Consider the following 23,132-nt stretch of genomic DNA (forward strand, 5'->3'; position numbering starts at 1 on the left):
TGTTTTGATATGTCCTAATTCCCAGATCCTAGGAATTCCCACATCCTGAGGAAAGCAATAACAGAAACAAGACAGCTAATAACATGCACTTACTTCTTATTACACTTTCAAATCCATCAGCCTCTTTAGAATCCAAGCTTACAGATTCCTCATCATTTCATACTCTTCTCTCAACTGAGCAGCCAGATTTAATTACTAAAATATTTTCAGGATTAAATTTTGTGGTAAGCATAGATCTGGCTTTCTCAGGCTTTATAAATAATTCATAATAGAAAACTAAATTTCTTCTTCATTTAGCCTGTCTTCTTATCCCTGCTATTGAAAATGAATTTTACAGAGACATTTACTTGTAGTTAGTCATGATTTCTATTGTCATACGGAAATAAGAAAAACAAAATCCGTTGTTTAATTTACTCATTAGAGAAAATAGAGACGTATGGTATTAGTTCATAAGTAATCCATGGGGAAAAGAGCCAATACAAGCCCTTCTGGACTGGCATACGTGAATTTTTTTTTTTTTTTTGTAGCAATTAACTTTGAGCAGAGATAACCAAATACCTTTACTATACCTTCAAATATAGTCCAGATGCTTATCAGTGAGGACAAGGTCTGAAATCCAGTTATGACAGATACGAATTATTCTGGCTAGCAATCCCAAGGGTTGGCTAGCATCTCTCTATAGGTTCCTGCTTACAAAAAATGCTTCACTCTGCAAACCACATAGTCTGTATTCCAAGGATTCCATTTTAGATACCAGACCCTAAGTTTGTTTTTTTCCCCTTTGTCAATATCAAGATCAAATTAATTAAACCTCTTTTAGACTCAGTAGCCTTTCAGCTTTTGCCCTTTAAGGTGTCACATGTGCCTGTCTGCAACTAACAATTCTCAGGAAACCAGCCAAAGCAGCTGTTGTCTGGGCAGTTGTGCAAGCTGGTAATGCTCATATATAACATGGGTTTTCTGGAGTGGATGCATCCCTGTGAAACTATAAAGATCTCCTAGACTGTAGTCGAGTGGCATGTTATAAAGGTTCCACTTGATGGATGCAAGGGCAAGTCTAAGTCTCCTTGTTTCCCTTCTGAAAGTTAGTTATGTAACTTATCTCTCTATGCCATTTAATTCTTTGGCATTGGCAGAGTTAGATTCTGACAAAGATTATTTACGTGATATCAAGGGAGAAAACACACATAAATGAAAGATCAATAGGATAATATGGTCTGTCCATATGATATATTGAAAAATATCTGAGAAATTGACCTTAAGTGGTTCAACATTCAAAAAAATTGAATGATGTAAAAGTAAAATCTGAGTGCAGTATGTGTCTCAGCATACCAGAATCTTGGGGTCGGGGGTGGGGGTGAGTAGCTGGCTTTTATTCGGCCATGCCCTGTAGACAGTTTTACTAAATGACATAGAAATAATGAAGAGTAAGGAAGATACAACTAAAGGAATTTTGTATCTTCCTTCCTTTCTGAGACTCAGAAATAGAATGAATTAATAACTCTTGTGTTCTGTGTTCAGTTTCAGTCTAGAGGGCTTAACAGGAGGAGCTGGAAACAAGCCGTCTTCATCTCTGGATATAAACCCTTCAAACACCAAAGAGCTGAGGCACCCTTTTAGTGGCGAGGAAAGGGGTGACTCTTTGGTGTCACTTTCAGAAGAGGATCTGGAATCAGGCCAGAGAGAACATAGAATGTTTGATCAGCAGGTAAGGTTGAAATGGGTATGTGTTGCTAATTTGGAAAAAATTGATTTTATTTCCATAAATACATCCTCATATAAGGAACAAAGAAGGCAAGACTCACTGTTAATATGAAAGCAAGACTTATGTTAGTATAAGGCTAGTAGTCCATGATTACTTATCCATGCTATAATGTACTCAGTGTAGAACATGGCAGTATTTTAGCACTTTAATGCTAACCAAAGAAAGTTACTAATCTGCATAGATTTTCCAGAAAAGCAAACTTTCTTAAATTAGGAAAGTACCCAGGATGTTAAATTGAGTTTTGTCTTCTCTGAAGGCTTCTTTTACCACGCCAATAGTAAAATGAGTCTTCAACCATTTACACACCGTTAGAAAACTTCCCAATTCTCAAAAACATAGTCCAAGTTTCTCCTTCTTGGGAGAAAAAAAATTCATATTTGTCTCGTTGTTGCATTGTGTAGGCAACAACTGTGTATTCTCTCTGCTTCCTATCACTGCCCAAATTCTTGAGACAGATCTACACTCCCCACCTTCTCTTTCTCCACCTAATGTACTCTTTTTTTTTTTTTTTTTGCCTTTTCTAGGGCTGCACTTGCAGCATATGGAGGTTCCCAGGCTAGGGGTCAAATCAGAGCTGTTGCTGCCAGCCCACAACAGAGCCACAGCAACTCGAGATCTGAGCTGCCTCTGCAGTCTACACCACAGCTCACAGCAATGCCAGATCCTTAAACCAGTGAGCAAGGCCAGGAATCTAACCTGCAACCTCGTGGTTCCTAGTCGGATTCATTAACCACTGGGCCACGACAGGAATGCCCTCATGTACTCTTAATCACTCTTCTGTCATGCTCTTGAAACACCTGTCTTGAAGGTCTTGGGCTTCCTTGTCAGCCAAACCAAGTGACTTCTTAGTTTTCATCTTTTCAGGCTGTTCATTATCACTTACCACTTTGACAGTTCCGCAGAGAGTTTTTGAGTTGAGAATTGGAGTTGTGTGTTTTTCTAGCATCTTACCCCACTCCCAGTCCTTTTTCCTCCTCTTGGGCCAAGGAGACTTTGGATTAACTTCTGAGAGGATTCTGGGATGCACATTCAAATGAAACATTTCTAAATAAACAAAAAAGTTAAATCCCTGTCTCTGAATAGGTGACTAGCATTTTAGGTAGAAATATAATGAAATATTTCAAATTAAACAAAAATTTTAAACAACTTATTCTTGGAATCAGTGACTGGTTTTGTGTAGAAATTTAATTTTTTACTACATCCCGCTCCATAGCGATGATATGACCAAATATAAATTTGGCACTTGAGGATTACCTTAGTAATGAATGTATTACTTATGCATATGTGAAGGCCTAAGAGAATTTAGGCCTAAGGAAAATTAATTGAAGGTCTAAAGAAATTTTATCGTCTTTTGCTCCCTCCCTTCCCCACCATGGCTTCTTGGCTTGATACTTAGAAAAGGTTGGGAAAAGTAACAAGAATTTGGAGAATATATTTATTGAAGTAAATAGTTTAGATTTATTCAGCCTAATGGTAACAGGAAAAGGGAGGAAAAAATTAGAAAACAGTATTTCAGTGACTACTACTATTTCTGGTAAGTGGAAAGTCTGAAAAATATATTGTATTTTATGTGTATAGAATCCTTTAGTAATCATTTGTAGGATCAGGTAAAGTACCAAAAATTGTGTGTTTGTGAATAGAATCAAAGACTTAGAACCAATATACCCCTTCCACTTCTGCTTAAACCTTTATATGTGAGAACTTCAAGCCCATTTAAGTGACTTGACTAAAGCCTCATAATGGGCTATTAGCTGAATAATATTAAACTCAGAATTGCAGGCTGTTAGCCTGTTTCTTTCCATGTCTTTGAAGTAGATGCATTTTAGTGAGGAAACAAGAATATTTTAACTTTCTTAATATTGTTTATGTGATAACCTTTTCCTGAACTGATGTTCCTAGGAATCTGAGTGGTGACCCTGTCTTTTTGTAAATGTCTAATGGCCTTTCTGATGGAGTCTGTCCAGATGAAGTTGTTGACACTGTCATGCCTTGTGTGCTTAGCCTGCTGGGGCTTCTGCTTACCCGTAGTTTTCCATCTGTATGCAGCCTCAGAGGGATATTCGAGCTGCTTGTGTCTGATCTGCACAAGTCACCTGCATCAACTTCCTGTTGAAGGTCCTTGCCTTTCACTGATGTCATTTTTCAGACCTCACAGTTGTATTTGAAACATAGCAACTGTTTGCCTCAGACTCCATGGTTACCTATGGAACAACCTCTAAATAATCAGAAGTCTTTGGCGGAGTTGAGTCAGTTCATGCAAGTCATGGATTTTCATTGCTTCCCTTTCAGCATGTACAGCATATATAAAAAGTTAGTTAATAATTAGAATGGCCTCTCTCAAAACAAAAGGAGAGAAATCCCATCATCACCAGAAGTGTGATAGTAGGGAGTTACGTCATGGCTCAGGGGTAACAAACCCGGCTGGGATCCATGAGGATTCAGGTTTAATCCCTGGCCTTGCTTAGTGGGTTAAGGATCTGGTGTTGGCCATGAGCTGTGGTGTAGGTTGCAGACGCAGCTCTGATCCTGTGTTGCTGCGGCTGTGGTATAGGCCTGCAGCTGCAGCTCTGATTTGACCCCTAGCCTGGGAACCTCCATATGCTGCAGGTGCAGCCCTAAAAAGACAGACAGACAGAAAGACATAGATAGGTAGGTAGGTAGGTAGGTAGATAGATAGAAAGAAAGAAGTGTGATAGTAAACACTAGTTCAACTGTCATGAATTTTGTTGTAGGAACTTCTGCAGTGGGTTGGATTATATACATAGCCTTCAGATGGCTGTGAACTTACCGAGGGTGTTAAATTGTCAAATTTCAGTGATCCTCATGTTCATGTAGCAGCAGTCTAATTTTAGAAGAGGAAATGAAAGTAATTTTGGCATCTGCCCATATGCACAGCTACTTTGCTTGTTATCTTAAAACACTTGCTATTTGCATCTCTGTGTCCAACTCTTTAAATTCAGGCTTATATTACTGGTAACCTATCATATCTCTCTGAGTGATACTCAGATTTTCAAAGAGCAAGAACTGTATGTAGTTTGATATTTCCAGTGAAATTATTTCTATCTGATTATGCATTCAGTAGATGTTTATTAAGCACTTAGGAAGCTTGAAACAGTAGTAGGCATTGTAAAGGATACAAAACTGTGATAAAGGAAGGATTCTCTATCCCCATTTTAAAGATAAGACTAAGGCTGATGAAAGGTAACTTCTCTGAAGTTGAGCAGCTGTTTTGTGACAGGGGAGACTTGACTCCAAGTCTGTCTAACTCCAAAGCCTGTGCTCTTATTCCTCTTGTGCACTGCCTTATTCCCCTAGGTTGAGTCGGAATGTAAAGTTTTGTGCTTCTCTAGAAATATGAGTGCATGTGCTCAGAACCTGTTTACTTTTTTTTCCTTCGCAGACGTGTCACAGATCTAAACAACAGGGATTTAATTACTGTACATCAGCCATTTCTTCTCCATTGACCAAATCCGTCTCATTAATGACAATCAGCCATTCTGGATTTGACAGTGAGTATATTACTTTTTAAATTAAATATATTTTAAACTTTTTTTTTTCACTTTAAGACACTGTGATGTTATTTTACAGAATTTGCCTCCCTCTTCCTCTAATGAATGGCTCATCATTTACAGAAAAGGTGACCTAGAGTTCAGTTTGGGGATCTTCCTCCTTTTACTATGTAACAAGCTCCTTAACACATAGAATTCTTTGTATTCTTGGGCTTAAACCCGACAAATTTTTTTTAACTTTTTATTTTGAAATAATTTCAGATTTTAAAAATAACTTGCAAAACAGTACAAAGAATTACCATGTACTCTTCACTTGGAGCCTCCAAATGTTATCTCAACATTTGTTTTATCCATCTCTCTCCTTCTCTTTATCACTTTCTTTAAAGATTTTTCTGAAACACGAGAGTAAGTTACACACATAATGCTCTTATATCTCAAAGATATTTTCTTAAATTTCCACAGTACAGTTTTTTGTTTTGTTTTTTTGTTTGTTTGTTTGTTTTTCACCATGCCCATGGTTTATGGAAGTTCCTGGGCCAGGGATCAAAGCCTTGCCACAGCATTATCCCAAGCCACTGCCGTGACAACACTGGATCCTTACCCACTGCACCACAAGGGAACTCCTCCTACAGTACAATTATCAAAATTTTATCCAGTACTAGTTTCTTGAGCTCTTCAAAAATGTCAAGCTCACAAAGAACAAAGAAAGACTGATACATTTTTAGTTAAGCAAATGCCAAGAGGATTATATCTGAAAATGATTAATAGAGTCGTATGCAGATTCAGGATCCATGGACTATGAAAGTTACGTAGAGACATCTGGCATCCATAGAAACAGAATGTCTGCAAATTAAAGATGCTCAAAAACGTATTTGAATAGGATCCAGATGTCTCCCACAGAAAGGTTTCTTTGGGAAACCCCACTTTTTTTGTTTTATTTTTAAAACAGACTTTCATGCATAGTTGCAGAGTGGGATCTTGATATAAAGATTTAAATTCTCATCAAAGAGGGGTCTTTGCTGAAAAATCATGTATTCAGAAGGCTGAAGCAAAGGCATAAATTCTCCTGGTGATTTTACTGTGTCTTCAGTGTCCCCTAATATAAAGCTCATTTTAGGAGAGTTGAAGGCATAAGTGGCTGCTGCCCTGCATTAATAGGATGTTCTGTCTCCATTCATGACTTACTCTTTTTCATTTCCACAGTGGAGTTAAGATGTAATGGATAAGTCTCTTTGTCCTTGTTTTCATATGACTATAGTACTTCAAATACAAATCTGGCCTGTTTGACTAAAGGTGCCTAATGACTTATTCTCAGAGATAAAAGGTACAGCCTCACAGCATCGTGACTGAAATAGTTGTTCCTGGTTTTGTTTGGGTTTTGGTTTGGTTGGTTTTGATTTGGCTTTGGCTTAGTGATTTTGCTGGTATAAAATGACAGTTATTGTAAAAAATAGTTTATAATGGCTTTGAACTTGAAGTAGGAGAGCTCGATAACCAAAGACAGACAAGAAAGCACTGGGCAGTGAGGCATTTGAGCTCTGCATCCCCTGCTCCACAGCAGGCAAGTGTTGTGATTGCCTGGTGGGGGGGGGTGGGGGGCTGCTCCTATAGCAGCCACCCAGTACCAGCCAGATGGGGCCTGGAGAGAGGGAGATCTGTTTCCTCTAATTCGTGATGGTATTCTCTTGCCTTGTGGCTGAAACACTTCATTATTTTTCGTCCAAAAAGCAAGGTGGTTTTTGTCTGTGCCCTCAGTTGCTAGGCAAACACTGCAAATGATGCGGCTAATCCCCCAGGAAACTGTCCTCAAGTGCCAGAGGCTCAGATACATCAGGCTCTTCTTGTTGCTGGCAACTTGAGGCTCAGTTCATTGAGGGGCCTGGGGTAGGTAGCTGACTGCTGTGAAGAGTGGAGCTTGAAGCAAGAGTTTAATCCTTTTCCTCAAAGTGGAGTATCCTCATCTTGATTTATAATGTACATATTATGTATATACTATAATTGGAGGGCTAATCAACTTTAATGACACTATTTCTCCTTATTCCTCCCCATATACAATTAAATTAATTTTCCTAGCTGTATTTTTTAAATTCTGCTCTAGAAACATACATTTTTTTGGAGATATAAAAATTTTGGCTAAACCAGAAACTTCTGTCCTTGTGCTATGCCTTTAAGCCTCAGGATAACTAGATGGTTCTTGATTTGCCACAGATGCAAATCTTCAATTTCAGATCGCTTAAACACTCCACATGATTCATCTTTGGTTATGGTCTTCCTTGCTGAAAGTTTCATAATAAAAACCTACCCAGCTGTTTTCAAGCCTAAAGTGTGTGGTACACTTAAGATATTTTAATTACTGTATTATTGTAAGCACACTTAGTGACCTTGGGTCCTTGAACTATTAAACAGAGTTAAAATTCACATTAGCATATTTTCTGGCTTTTTATAGTAAGCACTTGTTATAAAGTGAGTTCACAGTGTCCAGACAGTGCCAGGGTCCCTTTTTCTCTGACCAGAGTTTTAAGCAGTGTCGAAAAACTAGAACATTTGTCCCTTGTTGTCTTTAAGTGGCTGTGTCTTATGAGCAGGCTTGTCTAGGAATGAAATACTTCCTAAAATCAGCCCTTCCTCACTACTCCAGCTTTTACTTGTATTCTAGCTTCTTTATTTAAAGAAATGAGCTGCTTTTACCACAGTCTTTTACAGCTGTTAACATCTGAAGATTTCTGAAAATGTGTGTCCACTGAGCTGTTGTCTGGAATGTCTTGTTGTTGGGTCATTGGGTAGATTAGAAAAACTCAGCATTATTACTAAACTGGAATCTGTTTCAAAAATCCATTGATGTAGAGGAAAGTACTGAGTTAAAGTGGTGACTATATTATTTCTGCGTCATTTTCTGGGTTGGAAAATAGACGGGTGACAGCAGCTTTTTTAGAAACCATAACAGGCGGGAAAGCTGTCCTATCCCATGTCTTCCATTTGCTGTCTTAGTGGTGGGAGCATGACAGAGGCATCTTGCCGACTCATTTTTTTCGAAAATCAGAACAGCGCTCAGGCTGCCTGTCAATGTGGGAAAATGCCCAGCAGGCCTGCCCTCTGGGGAACTGCTCCAGGAACTGTGTTTACAGCATAGGGTTGAGTGGAGACTCCCAATTTGCCGGGAGACTTAGATGGTTTCTTGGTAGAACTTAAGAATAAACTTCATTCTTGCATATACAGAAAAATTCACTTATTACAGTCTCTTAAGACTATATTTTTAAACTTTTCACTGCCTGCACCCAGAAGATGCTTATCAGCAATAGAGAAAACTATTTGAGTGACTGTATCCCTGCTAAAGAAATTAGTGGCAGTAATGTTAAAAGGAGAATGGTACCAATTAGATATCTTAACCTCAAGAGCTTCTTAATATGAGATTTCATTTTGCTCTTTATTTTGCGTGGTTTTTTTTTTATCACAAAGAACCATGTTCAGAGATGGCACTTGTCCTTGGAATTATCTTAGACCTTCGCTCATGGTGTGAGAATTGGCCAAGTTCCTTATGCATGCTTCGATGGGAACGCTAGCCTGTAGTTGTATAGCTTTCATTAGACTTTGAAAGCTTAGTGAGTCCTAAGACCCAAAATGTGGCATTGATGGATATAAAATGCACCAAATTTACCAAGCTAAATGATCCATGTGACCAAAGATCAGAGCAGGCCTCTGGAAAGATAGGCATTGATGCTAATGACAGTATGTTATCCCTGCTTACTGTGCTCAGTTTCTCTCTCTTTCTAACTGGACAGTGAGATGAGACTTTATTCGGACACATTTTCTTAGAGTAATCCTATTTGGAGAAGATACAGTCTGACAAATTTGTCAGAACAAAAATTCGATCAGGCAAATAGACTTTTTATATTGTCTTTAGATTAAATTTCAGGGCTGAATATATGCATATTCATTAAATTTGAGCACATTATAAAATTGAATCACTGTGTTAACAACATATTCTTTCCATATGTGTTGAAGATACTCCTTATCATACAAGTAGGTTTTCCTTTATGCTCCATGATTGTGTGACAAAAGGAGGGAATACTCTTAAATTTTGTGTAAAAAGAGAGCTCATTTTCATTTCCTAAATTGGCTTCTCATTTGGAAATACTTCAAAACACATATTAAACTTTTGTCCGAGACTGTTGCTGCCTAAAAAGCTAGTGCACGTGAATTTGTGCCAGGAGTTCTTTGATCTCTGTTATATGCAGTGGCCGTACCTAGCAGTCTGACATCATTTAGCATTTATCTGGGAGTGGCTTTTTGTAAGGACAGGGTTTTTGTTTGTTTGTTTGTTTTCATTTTATTTAGGATATTGAACTTCTAGAAAGCCTGACCAAAAAGAAGTTCATTTATAAATTTATTTATTTATTCAATAACTATTTGAATACCAACTGTTGCCAGGAGCCAGGCTACACAGTGGTAGGAGAGGCATAAGCTTACAGATCTGGTTCCTTTTCTCACCACACTTAAGCCAGCAGACGTGAGAACAGTTGCATGTAATAAAAGATGATAAATGCAACAACTGAAACATTGGGTATTTAGGAGCCTCAGACTTGAGGGATCAGTGAAGGTTTACAGAGGAAAAGTGATATCAAAGTTGAGACCAAAAGAACATTAGGAATTTGCTAGGTGGATTAATATGGGAAAAGCCAGGCTGAGGAATTTGGGCTTCTTATCTGAGGGAAACAGAGCAATTTAAGTTGATTGAATTGATTAGTTGATTCAGACACATAGAGACTACACTGCAGAAAGTACTGGGGAGGAGAGACTGATAGATCAATAGAATGCTACTGCAGTATTCAAATGAGAACAGATTCAGAGAATTCTAGAAGACAGTATCAAAGGACTGAGGGGAATATGATAGAAGGATTCAAGAATGGTGCCCAGACTTCTGTTTGGGGTAACTAGTAAGAGGTTAGCAAGCAAAGGAATAAAGGAGAAGGAACAGGTCGGGAGGAAGGGGTGAGTTGACTTACGTACTGATTCAGTTTGCGCTGCTGTGGGTTATCCACCCACTGGTGAGCAGTGAGATGAATGAGGCTGGAACTCAAAGGAGAGTCCTGGCTTGAAATAGAAAGTCCTAAGTCACCAGCATATCACACACAGATTATATCTGAACAGATGACAGTGAATAAGGAGCTTTGGGGTGAGCAGAAAGAGAACCAAATACAAAATCTCAAGGAACCTCATTCCAGGCACTTCCTTCACTTTGAAGGAGGGGGAAAAAAAATAGCTGTAAGTGATGACTATGAAAAGTAATGTACTTCTTATTTTCATAATCTAACAAGTACTTGTTGGATGAATTTTTCTTAAACTGCTTTAGAGTTCTGTGTATTCAGAAATAAAGATGAAAGTGTGCAGACATTACATTTTCCACCTAGACATCCTTTTCTGGAACCATTCAAGCCAGTGACATTATTTGAAGCACCATGTCTGAGGTGCCTTTCACTCTGTTCTGGTATAATCTGCATGCTCTAATGTCTTCTGTCAACCCACTCCTCAGCCCAGCAGCAGATGCAGCCAGCAAGGCGGATCTCCTTCTCCGTCAGCATCTCTCCACTCCTCCTTAAATCTAAAACTCTCTTTTCTCTTGGCTCTTCTTATTCCAGTGATGAGGAGGAGGAGTTGCATAGTAAGTAAGCAACTTTGGGGTCCAATTGCTGTTCTCCAGGGTCTGACCAGCGCTGAAATGCTATAGGCTTGGTACTAAGAAGCTGTTTGGAAATGTTTATCCCCTTGCATGCCATCATTTCTAAATCATTTGTCTTCATGCTTGGCTTAGAAAATTAATTGGGATAGAACAGTTTTTGTCTTCTGGATGCTACCAGTGCTGACTGATCCAGTGGCCTGATTCCAGGGCCCCAGACATCGTCCCAGAACAGAGATTCCTTCAAAGGCACAAGAGGTTCCCACCCCGCCTTGTACTTTTCATAATGCTGGGTACCACTTTCAGGAAACTTTCCATTTGATCATGTAAATTTAATTTTCATCGTTTCCCTTTTTGTCTCATGGGTCAGATATCTAAATGTCCATCTGTGGTATTTAAAAACTAATGTTAAACTTTTTTCGGATTTCCTATTGTGGCTTAGTGGGTTACAGACCCAACTGGTATCCATGAGGATGCAGTTCGATCCCTGGCCTCACTCAGTGGGTTAAGTATCCGGTGTTGCCCACAGTCTGTGGTGTAGGTCATAGATACAGCTTGCATCTGCTGTTGCCATGGCTGTAGCATAGGCTCGCAGCTGTAGCTCTGATTCGTCCCCTAGCCCAGGAACTCCCATATGCCACACGTGTGACCTTAGGAAAACAAAAAATTAAAATTAAAGGTGTTTGGTATCACTTTATACCAGTTGTAATAGGAAGGAAATTGTGAAAATCCATCAACTGAGTGTTCAGAAATCTTCAAGGGTGTTTATCTCAAAATATTTGTAATATGCTGAGAAATAGTCAAGTCAGTATGGCAAATAAAACAAAAGTCCTAGTAGTAGTTCTTCCATCAATAATATAAAATTATGGAGAGCTTCTGTGCCTGGCCTCTTGCATCTCTCACAGGCGTCCTATTTTAATCTAATTCTTGCCTAAAAATAATAATAATAATATAAAATTATGATGGCACTGATTACTCAGTTAATCCAACATGATGGAATCAAAAAAGTATAGAAACTTGAAGAAGCCTTTGAATCTGATAGCCTACATTCCTCAAATAGTATTTTTGAGTGCAAATTGTTGGGGAATTGGGGAGGGGAAAAAAAAAATGAAAGTGTTGGTTCTTGGCCATACAAATTTAGGAAACTCTGATTTAAACAGGTTTGAAAGGCTAGTGAATTCCCAAGGCAGTGTTCAATATGCTGTGTCTCACAAATTTTTTATTACCAATACATGCATGACGATGTATAGCATTTCATGAGACTGGTGTTCCATGGAGCACACTTTTTATTAAAAATACTGCGTCCATCCAAAGTTCCAGTCCTAGAATGTTACTGTATTGGATCTGCGGGTTACTTCATGCCTTTAAGAAATGGTCTAATTGAAATAGGCTATTTACTTGCAATAATATTTCACAGACTGACATCAATGATAGATTTCCTTGTTTTTGTCCATAATTATATCATGGAAGTAACACCAGTTATATCATATTCTTAGATGCTCTGAAAACTTAATGGCACTAGAAATTTCAGAGGCATTGATTTTAGAAACATTGGTGGGTTAATATTGTTTTCAGAACCACATCTGAGAGGTCCTAATAGATGAATTAAAATTTCTTTCAACAGCAGAAATGTTGGAAATCCTTATAGGAGTCATAGATTCTCCCTTTGCTCAAATCACAAATTTCTTAAGTTTTTAATTTATTTGGCAGAAACTTACTGGGAGTTTATTCTTGGCCAGGCTCTCTGCTGGGTGGTGTTTTCTTTATGAGTTTTATTTTTACTTTGTTCCTATTACTAGTGTAATAATTGATTTTTAGTGTACAACAGAATTCTGAGAGAATTTAATGTTGCTTGTATCATTCAAGCTCCTTGGGTGGAAAAAGTTTTAAAGCCACTGACGTAAACCACACTCTTGATTTTTGTTGAAATAAATTAAGGCATTCTGAAGTTTAAATGCTGATGATTTCACATCTAGACCATATAGAACTGGAAGATAGATACCAGATCTTACTCTACATCTTTCTCTCTTCTGGCTATTGTTATCATGGATTATAAGTGAAATAGAAGACCTGCAAATTGGTAAAAGGAAAAATTATAGAAAGAAATATGTTAAGGACTGAGAATTCATTTTTAAGTTTCTTATGCATTATTTCCACCTCTTGGCTATATGTTAGTTATAACTACAGCTTTGCATTTCTACTTAGAATCTTGAACAATTTGAGAATTTTAGGAGTTTCAGATGTTGGTACTCTAGTAGTGGAACATTTTCAGATCTCTATCCAGGTTTTACTCATAGTAATCTCAGGGATCCTTGAAACCAACCTCAAGGAGAAAGGATGTGTTTTATCCACATTATAACAGTAGTTATACAGAGCAACCTTTGTCTCTCTGGAATCATACGCAGTAAGTGTGGCTATACCTGATCTTCTAAAATTTGGAAACCACGTAATCATTGTATGATTACAGCCTTTCTCTCATCTAAGTCCTAAAGTAGCTCAAACTTGATTAACACGTCCTAAATAAAATAATGGTAGTGTTTCTTCTATTTGTTATGCTTATTGCCCTACCTGACTTAGCCTTAGATTTAATGACCCACTTCAGTTTATGGTCTAATAGTTATGGAAGAAGGAAAAATCTATCTTCCCTACTCATTTGGTCAGTGTCAACATAGAAAGGACCTTAGCATCTGTTTTTATCTTCCTTATTTCGTAGATGAGGAAATGAAATCCAGAGCTCTCACCCCAAGTTAGTGACAGGGCCTAGACTTTATAAGCTAGGTTTGATGCTCTTTTCTGTTCACTAATCCATTTCCAGGAATGCTCAAGAAAATACCAAACATATATTAGCTAGATTTTTAGTACAGAAATAATTGAAAGCAGGAGTTCCCGTAGTAACAAACCTGACTAGCATGCAAGAGGACAAGGGTTCAATGCCTGGCCTCGCTCAGTGGGTTAAGGATCTGGTGTTGCTGTGAGCTGTGTTGTAGGTTGCAGACTTGGCTCAGATCCTGTGTTGCTGTGGCTATGGAGTAGACCAGCAGCTGAAGCTCCAATTCACCCCCTAGCCTGGGAACTTCCATAGGCTGTACCTGCAGACCTAAAAAGCAAAAAAAAAAAAAAAGTATGTATATATATATATATATGTGTGTGTGTGTGTGTATACACACACACACATATATATGTATATACACACACACACACATATATATAATTTATATTCCTCCTCTCACATCACCTCAGGCAGATGGTCCCTAAACACTGAACACTGAGCAGGAATTAAATATGTATTTGAGCAGTTTCCTAAAAGGTGATTTGGGGTCTGTTCAGTTCTTGAAACCTGTATTTAAATTTTTTTTTCCCATGAGAAATTCACTCCCTATTGCTGCCAATTTCCAGTTCTAATTTGAGGGTTTCATTTATCATTTTTCCCCCTTCTAACCCTCAGGAGGACAAGGCATCCCACACTGGCTTTCAGAGGCTATTTTTGCTTTATCTGTGTGATTATAAAAACATTTTATCTGTTATCCAGGTAAACATTCCTTTTGTTGTAACTTTTTTTTCTGCTATTTTTGTCTTCTAGATTCACGACCCTTCCACAACACCAGTGCTAATCTGACCGAGAGGTATTATACCTTTGATTTAATAACTCCTTTTCCCAAGATGAAGTAAAGAAAATCCAAAATGTCTTACAGCATTTACACATAATAAGTTGATTGACTTATATTTATCAACTTTGAATGCTTTGCTTATGGGAATTTTAATTCCCATGTCTAAGAACATTTTGTTGCATAATGTGTGCGTTGTGTTCATAAGGTATTACTTACCTTCTTTGCCATTTTAAGCTTTAAAACTATTTCCCTCTGTGTACATTGGTACAGTACAAACCTCTGTCCAAGTAAGTGAATTGGTTCTTAACAGCAGGCAAAAGATCGCTATTTTGACTCATTGTTTACTTTTATATTCCTCTTTTTAGGCTTATGAGATTAAATATTCTAATTTAAGCATAATTGGGGTTCTGATTCTTGCCCTGCATTGTTTTTTAAGTTGCCTTTTCTCAGAGGCATTGATTGTGACCCAGTGATCCAGAACTCTCTCAATTCGAATGTTCTTTGCACTTCTGCCATGTTTTATTTCTTTGTTCTTCCTAGAGCAGTGATTTTCACACCTCCCCTTTGTCCTAGTTACAGACTGCTCTATATTGTAAATAATATTTTATATATAAATAGACTTTAGCTACTGAACGGAATCCTTGTGTTTCTGTTTGCCCTCTCTCTTTGTGTTTCTGTTTGTCCTTGAGGCAGACACAACTTCACGACTTGCCTATGGCAAAGTTCTAACATAACTGTTCTAGAACACCTAGGAAAAGTAGTATGAATAGATTTATATATAATAGGTTATGTATACAATTATACATACTCGTATACAAGTGATTATGTATACAAGGGCCCAACATTCTTGTTGATTTCTCAAAGAATGTTGGGCCCCATGGACTTCCCGTGTGGCTCACAAGAATGTTGGGCCCTTGTATACATAATCACTTGTATACGAGTATGTATAATTGTATATATAACCTATTATATATAAATCTATTCATACTACTTTTCCTAGGTGTTCTAGGGAAGTCCATGGGGCCCAACATTCTTTGAGAAATCAACCATTGTGAATTTCCTAGGGTTCAGACACAGCCGTCATGAATAAACGTAGAATACAGGTGTTATAAACAAATAAGTTAGTACATCTGGATCTACCTGCAACTCCTAGAATGAATCTTTCTACACTCAACATCAATTCTGCCTGCCATTCAGTGTATTCCCTCCTATAATTGTATGTATCTGAACTCATATATTGATTGTTCAGTGTGCCAGAAGATTAAAAAAGAGATATGACGTCTCACCTGTTAGGGAACTTAGCTGTGCATTCAGCCATAAAAATTCCTTGGTCTGCATCATATATGTGGGTTTCTTTTTAAACACCTATTTAATACAAAGAAGTTTATAAATTGAGTACTATTTTCAGACATTTCAGATAAAATAATTAAGTAATTGATAAGTCTGTTTAACACCAGATCACTGAAAGCCTGTTAGTAAAACAGTAATAACTGAATAGGAAAACTTAGCCAAGTTTTGGCGGCAGAACGAGGGCATTGTGGTATATGCTCTGTTCTCAGAAATGACTATTAGAAAACCATTCAGCAGCCTCTGTTCACCTCTTATTCCATTTCCCATTTGCCTTTGAGTTTATAAGATGGCTGTAACTTGTAGCCCAAATAATACATGGCAATGATGACTACGAAGAATTATATGTAGGATGTTTTAATTTTTAAAAATTAACTTCTATAATCTTTTTAAAAACTCTTCTTTTTTCTATTTAGTATAACAGAAGAGAACTTCACTTTCCTGCCACCAAGCCCCTCCAAGAAAGATTTTGAAGGGAAAAGTGGAACAAAAGTCAGCCGTACATTCAGCTACATCAAGAACAAAATGTCCAGCAGTAAGAAGAGCAAGGTGAGTGTTCCTGTGTGATCACCTCACCCGGCCCTCACTTGGCTCCTGTCACAGTGTGCACACCCAAAAACTACTTAAATGATGGGAACACATGGAAATGAGTTCAGAGATGCTCTTTGAAATAACCTAACATTTGAAGAAAACTAACAGCAAGAAAAATACCAGTAATGGAGTTGTTACTGTATGGTAAAAGCTTCCCATAGTATCTTATTTAATCCTTTCCACAACCCTATAAGGTAGATATCATCTCCCTTTTCTAGGAGTAAGGTTATTAGTAACCTTATCTGGGAAAAATAAATGAAAGCTACCTGTTGTAATCCCACATAGTGATGACTACTAAAGCTGATTTTCTTTGCCCCATCCCTTGGCATATGGAGTTCCCAGGCTAGGGTTCAGACCTGAACTGCAGTTGCAACCCAGGTGCAGCAAAGCCAGATCCTTAACCTACTGTGCCAGGCTGGGAATCAAACCTGTGTCCCAGCACTCCCAAGATGCTGCCGATCCCATTGTGCCTCAGTGGGAACTCCTAAATGTATTTTTAAAAAGAAAGAAAGGAAAGGAGTTAGCTTTCTTATCCCAATTCCCAGTTATAAACCAAAAGATTCAGTTTCAGCTCACTGGGAGAAAACTTTCTGCCTCTCACTTCCCTATGCTCTATTCACTCACCCAACCGCCAACAAAATAAATTTTTTTAAAAATTGGACATCAATTAAGGAGTTTCTACAAAGGAATCACTATTTATACGTTTGTGTTATACACATTCACACAAGTACATACATACTTACTCAGAAGTATGGGAATAAACAAACCTTGGACTCAAGGATTTTGTTGTAAAAGTATATCCCCACCCTCAGTCCTCGCCAAATACAATAAACTTCTTAGGCCTTTAGTTAAGTGGGCTTGTAGAAAATAGAGCCAGTGTACTTTATTCAGTTTTGAAAATATGATCTCTTTCTTTTAGCAAATACTAGGTTTGGTCATCACTCAGATGAATTTTTCCACAAAACTTGTCACCAAAATTGCATTTTCTCCTCTTTTCTTCAGCCCACGTGCAGAATGGACAGAAAGTGGGCAAACTGAAGAAGACCCAGAGAGTCTAGCAAATTATTTCTAGAATAGTCACCTATTTAAGCATTAGCTTCCTGCTTATCCTTGGTTTTTTGGTTTTTTGGGTGGAGGGGGTTGTCTTTTTAGGGCCACACCCACGGCGTTTGTAGGTTCCCAGGCTAGGGGTCAAATCAGAGTTGTAGCCGCCAGCCTATGCCACAGCCCCAGCAACACCGGATCCAAGCTGCATCTGCAACCTACACCACAGCTCGTGGCAATGCCAGATCCTTAAACCACTGAGCAAGACCAGGGATCAAACCTGCATCCTCATGGATACTAGTCAGATTCGTTTCTGCCGAACCATGACGGGAACTCCTTACCCTGGTTTTATAATTCAAAAATATTAAGATTAAAGAGGACAGAATCCTTATCAGTATTCTACATGACAGCAAGGCTTAAAATAGAACTGTATCTATTTTACTTATCACTTCTGGCTTGGCCATGGTTGTTATCAACAAACGAAAATCTCGAAAGATCAGTATAAATTGGCCAAATATTATTGAGTGATTTCTATAGTTAGCATTCTGCCAGGTGCTAGCAAGCACCCGAAAGAACTAAAGCACAGTCTTTTACCTTGAAAATTTTTATTGTTGGGATGATTTCAAATGTTTCTTTTGTTTTTTATTTTGTATTTAAACTGTGGAACCTTTTCTTCAAAATTTTAATTGGAAGACAAGTCTAAAGAGGGAATTCCCCTTTCCATCCATCTCCCCAGTGCCATTGACATAAGAGCAGAGCACTGATCTCATTAATGAGGTATTACAGACAGATGTGAACGAAACAACAAAAGACAGAATTTAGAAACTGAAAACCTGACTTTTAAAAACGTCTCAGCCCAGCCTCCTTATTTTACAAACTGAAGCACAGAGAAATATGCTTCAGGTCACAGACTAAATAGTAGTTTGTGATCTGACTTCTAGCAAGTAGGACTCCTCATTTCATGTTCACTCAGAGAAAGATTTAACTGTTACTACACAGTATCTTTTCCCTTTTAACTTTTTTAATAACCTAGAAGAATTGGGTTTACTAGTAGAGGGCTGAAGAGAAGGGGTAGGAGAAGGTAGCTTGTGTCCGGGTAAAGCCTTATCATCAGTGGCAGGACTGTATCAGTTGACCTTTCCAGCCCATGTTCTCCTTTGTCAAAGTGACAACACTCTTTTGCAATGAGACTGCTTCCTCTTTCAGACTTGGCCTCAAGATTTGCTCTCTGGGGGCTTATGCTATCTCTAGCAATGGAAACTCAAAAAATTACAAATCTATAACCCTGGATTGCAATCTGTTTCACATAGTCACAGGTGTTGAGTGCCCCAGTAGCCAAATATATTAGGAGCATAAGAGTCACCTTAGAAAATTATTACCAGTTCACTTTTTAAAAGATTGTTTTAGAGCCTCCTATAGAATAGCTGAGTTTTTGTCAGTGTACCAAAAGGTAGAAGAAATATGGGAAATGGTGACATAATACATTTTATGTAAAGTTATATTAAATGCCTTGTCTTTCTTTGCCATTGTACCCGCAGTAGAGCTTTACCATTCAGAAGTGTTTTATTCTCTAAATGATAATCCAGAAATAACTGAATATTTTCTTGGTATGATGATGCAGCTCTTATGTTTTTCTAACTGTTGTGGACTTCCCTGGTGGCCCACAGCTTAACTACATGGCATTGCCACTATTACAGCTCTAGTTCAGTCCCTGGCCCTGGAACTTCCGGATGCCATGGGCTCCGCCACCCAAAACTGCTGGATAATATTACTTTTCCATAATGCTTAAAAAATTGAAAATGCTGATATAGATGTTAGAACTAGTTTTTTGTTGTTGTTGTTTTTGTCTTTTTGCCTTTCCTGGGGCCGCTCCCGCGGCTTATGGAGGTTCCCAGGCTAGGGGTCGAATCGGAGCTGTAGCTGCCAGCCTACGCCAGAGCCACAGCAACTTGGGATCTGAGCTGCGTCTGTGACCTACACCACAGCTCACGGCAACACCAGATCCTTAACCCACTGAGCAAGGTCAGGGATTGAACCCACAACCTCATGGTTCCTAGTCGGATTCCTTAACCACTGAGCCACGACAGGAACTCCTAGAACTAGTTTTTTTAATGTTAATTAGTGTAAACACTCTATAGTATATATAATATACTTTATGTATAACATAATATATACTATATAATATATAGTCTCATACCTGTAGCCAGTATATAAGAAATTTTTGAGAAATTGAGGACTGAGCTCTTATATGTCCTTTTATGAATTATCATTAACTGGCATGAGTTATTAATAAGATAAGTATCGGAGTTCCCGTCGTGGTGCAGTGGTTAACGAATCTGACTAGGAACCATGAGGTTGAGGGTTCGATCCCTGGCCTTGCTCAGTGGGGTAAAGATCGGCGTTGCCATGAACTGCGGTGTAGGTTGCAGACGCGGCTCGGATCCCACGTTGCTGTGGCTCTTGTGTAGGCCAGTGACTATGGCTCCAATTTCGACCCCTAGCCTGGGAACCTCCATATGCCACAGGAGCGGCCCAAGAAATGGCAAAAAGACAAAAAAATAAAAATTAAAAAAAAAAATTAGGTAAGTATGTTGAATCTTTTTTGAAAGAGGGAGAACCTTAAACAGGAAGTATAACAGGAACACTGGCAGTTTCTGCTTTTGTCTTTTAGTATCTTCAAGAAGTAGTGCTGTTTCCTGCTGAGTAAATTTGCTTGCTGTGGAGTATTTAACAGCAATATGCATAATGTCTGCATTCATAAAGGGTGTAGGGTGACCCTCTTTAAATCATCCTGTCACACTGATTTTCTTTCTTCCAAGCTTTCCTTTTTACAGACAACTAGGAGATGGTTAGAGATGTTTTAGACAAATTCTTAATTGACTTGAGAAGTAGGCATTTTCAGATGCAAGGATCACATTCCTGCACAGCTGCTAGTATACTCTGTAACTTCATAACAAGACATTGAGCTTCAACTCCTGCTTCTGTGGTGTGTCTAAAAAAGAACTAAATCCATCAGCGTTTCAAAGGTGCCGATTAGGGTAGAGTAGTGTTTGCAGAGGCCTGCATCAACATTAAATATAATTATCTCTCTCATTCCGTCTTTGATTAAAGATCTGCAGTGTGACAGTTGCTTTAATCACAGCATGTTTCACAGTTTTCCAGAGAGTTCTCTGATTTTTTTCAATTGTAATTACTTGTCTAAAATGGTAGGTTTAGAAAAATGAAAAATCATTTACCCCTCATAGTATCATAGTGTAGTTGTTACCTTCATCTTTCTCTTTAAATATGAGTTTCTATTTCCCCAGCACACCGTTTTAAAGCATTTTGGGAGGTGTTGAATCTGGAAAAGTCCAGCTTCAGAAAACAACCAATCACCACTTTACCACAAGCCACCTCACTAAAAATTTTCTTAGGAAACTAACCGCTTTTTATAAAATGAGGACGTCTGTTTAAATAGATGTGTTCCTTAACTTCAGGTGTTAAAAAATTGGCCTCAATCTTGCCAGAGTTCCCATCTTGCAACGTAAATACTCTCCACACAGTGTGTTTGGAGAATTTGTTCTGTCTCATGTCCTGTGTCTTTTGTAACAGGGTAGTTGGCTCTACTGGCAGCATTCAAATAGTTAAGCTTGTCTTAAGGAAATAAGCAACCTCAGCCCTCCCTCCTTCCCTTTCTCAACCAGTCTACGGCTTCCTCTTACAGTTTCTGTAATGGTTGTTCTCATGGCAGCTCAAAGCTGCTGGGCTCTGCCCTGCTGGCATGAGCCCTTCCTTCCGTGAGAGCACACTTCCTGGCATGGGGGTGGAACCATGTCGGTAAGATGGGGTCGGTTTCATGAAGCACCCCTCGTAACAGTGAGAATCATAGGACCAAAACATGGGGAGGTAAGAGCCTGACTTCTTTAAAGCACTAAATTCTAATAAACACAGGAAGAGATGGTAGAGTTTATTGTTTTGTTTTGACCCTTGGAAGAGCTAGTTTGGATTGTTTCAAAGAGTTAGGAAATTATTAATTTACTCAGATTTTGAGAGCATTGCAAGGAAGGCTTGAGAGAATAAGTTAGTTGCCGTAGAAGATTTTCTTATCTCTTGAAACATGCTTTTTAGCTTTCTTCAGCAAAATGTCAGGTGCTGTTCAGTTTAACATTTCATGTGTGGAGAAGCCTTCATCAAAAGGTAGTTAAAAGAAAAAAGTTACACGAAAAAACTCAATTTTCGTGGTTGATTTTTATTAAAGTTTTACATACTTTAACAGTTACTGATTTTTACTCAGAGCAGTTTCCTGTTTTGTAAAGTGAGGTAGTTTGTTTTTCTCCCTTCCTCTGTTGTTGTTTTATATAGTTGTGAAGCAAAGCAATTTGGCTCTTGGATTTTTTTATGTGTATTCTGTTCACAAAGGGCTTTATACAAATCAAACTTAATAAACATTCACCATTTCAGTATAGTGCATGAGTTCTGAATAGGAAGTCAGAAGACCTGGGTTCTGATTTTAACTGCAGATCGTTTGCTGTGTGACCTTCTGTGAGTCAACAAACCTCTCTAGCCCTTGACAGTAGAGCATAGTAAACTAGAGCCCAGCTGTAGAGTTGGCAGATCTGGGTCTTAATTGCAGCTAGGTTAGTTATTGTTATGCAGCCTCCATTGCGGTATCAGACATCTCTAAGCATCAGCCTCCTCAAATGCAAGATGGAGATAGTAGATGGTACATGCTTCATTGAGTCGTTACGGGAAAATTCATGTTATTGGCTCACTGCAGTGTTTGGCACATAGTAACTGTTCAAACTTAGAGCTGTTCTTTATATCTTTTTCTTATCAGTTAGAAAATGAGACGCATAATGCCCGCCCTATTCACTTCAGAGTTATTGAATCAGATGAAACAATGTACATGGAAGGCATCGATTCAAAATGTAAGGCATGTAGTAGTTGTCATGACCACTAACTTCAGGGTACCCATTTTTCAGGAGTTTTTTTAGATTATGAGAGGTATTCTATGCCCTGGAAAATGGTACCCCAGAGTTAGCGATCATGACAACTGCTGAATACATTCTTCCTGCTTCTGTGAATTGTAGTTCATGGTCGGATTACGTTGGAAGGAAATGATTCACTTGATGTTGATTAACCAGCTGAGTGTCTGCGTAACCATGCTTGCAAAGGATCTTTGATGGAGAGCTAGTTTTACCCCACAGCCCTAGTCCCCCAAGAGTAGTGTGCACTGGAAATGTCCCTGACTGCTTAGGTGTTTTGTTAAGGATCTAGCATGCATTAATATTTCTTAAAGTTTGCATGGTTTAAATCCCTGCTCCCTCAAGTTTGAAAATTGGGCAAAAAAAAAAAAAAAAAAAAACCTTGAAATTCTAGTGAGTAAAAACAGAACATGTATATGTGGAGGATATTTCAGTACTTCTGGCTAGAGTAAGGGAGGAAATCTCAGAGAGGTGCCCTAACTTTAGGGGTATATGATGGGTGGGAGGCAGTCAGAGGAGAACTTCGATCCCTTTTCTTGCTGTGCAGCCATCTTTCCTCCCCTTGGGGCTGGTCCCAGACTGTTACCATCCTTTCTTCTACTCGCTGCCTGCTTCCCCTGTGGCTGAGCT

General features: G+C 38.5%; 1 protein-coding gene across 2 annotated transcripts in view; it reads left to right on the plus strand.

Moving 5' to 3' along the window:
* Positions 1-23,132, plus strand: part of AKAP13 (A-kinase anchoring protein 13) — a 333,471-nt gene that overhangs the window by 259,954 nt on the left and 50,385 nt on the right. For both annotated transcript variants that reach the window (XM_021099912.1, XM_021099911.1), the window contains 4 exons: positions 1,522-1,708; positions 5,166-5,274; positions 14,529-14,571; positions 16,320-16,452. In XM_021099912.1, coding sequence (XP_020955571.1) covers positions 1,522-1,708; positions 5,166-5,274; positions 14,529-14,571; positions 16,320-16,452 — 472 coding nt within the window. The remainder of the gene's footprint in view (positions 1-1,521; positions 1,709-5,165; positions 5,275-14,528; positions 14,572-16,319; positions 16,453-23,132) is intronic.

The sequence above is a fragment of the Sus scrofa genome, chromosome 7 (assembly GCF_000003025.6).
Source record: "Sus scrofa isolate TJ Tabasco breed Duroc chromosome 7, Sscrofa11.1, whole genome shotgun sequence".
Lineage (NCBI taxonomy): Eukaryota > Metazoa > Chordata > Mammalia > Artiodactyla > Suidae > Sus > Sus scrofa.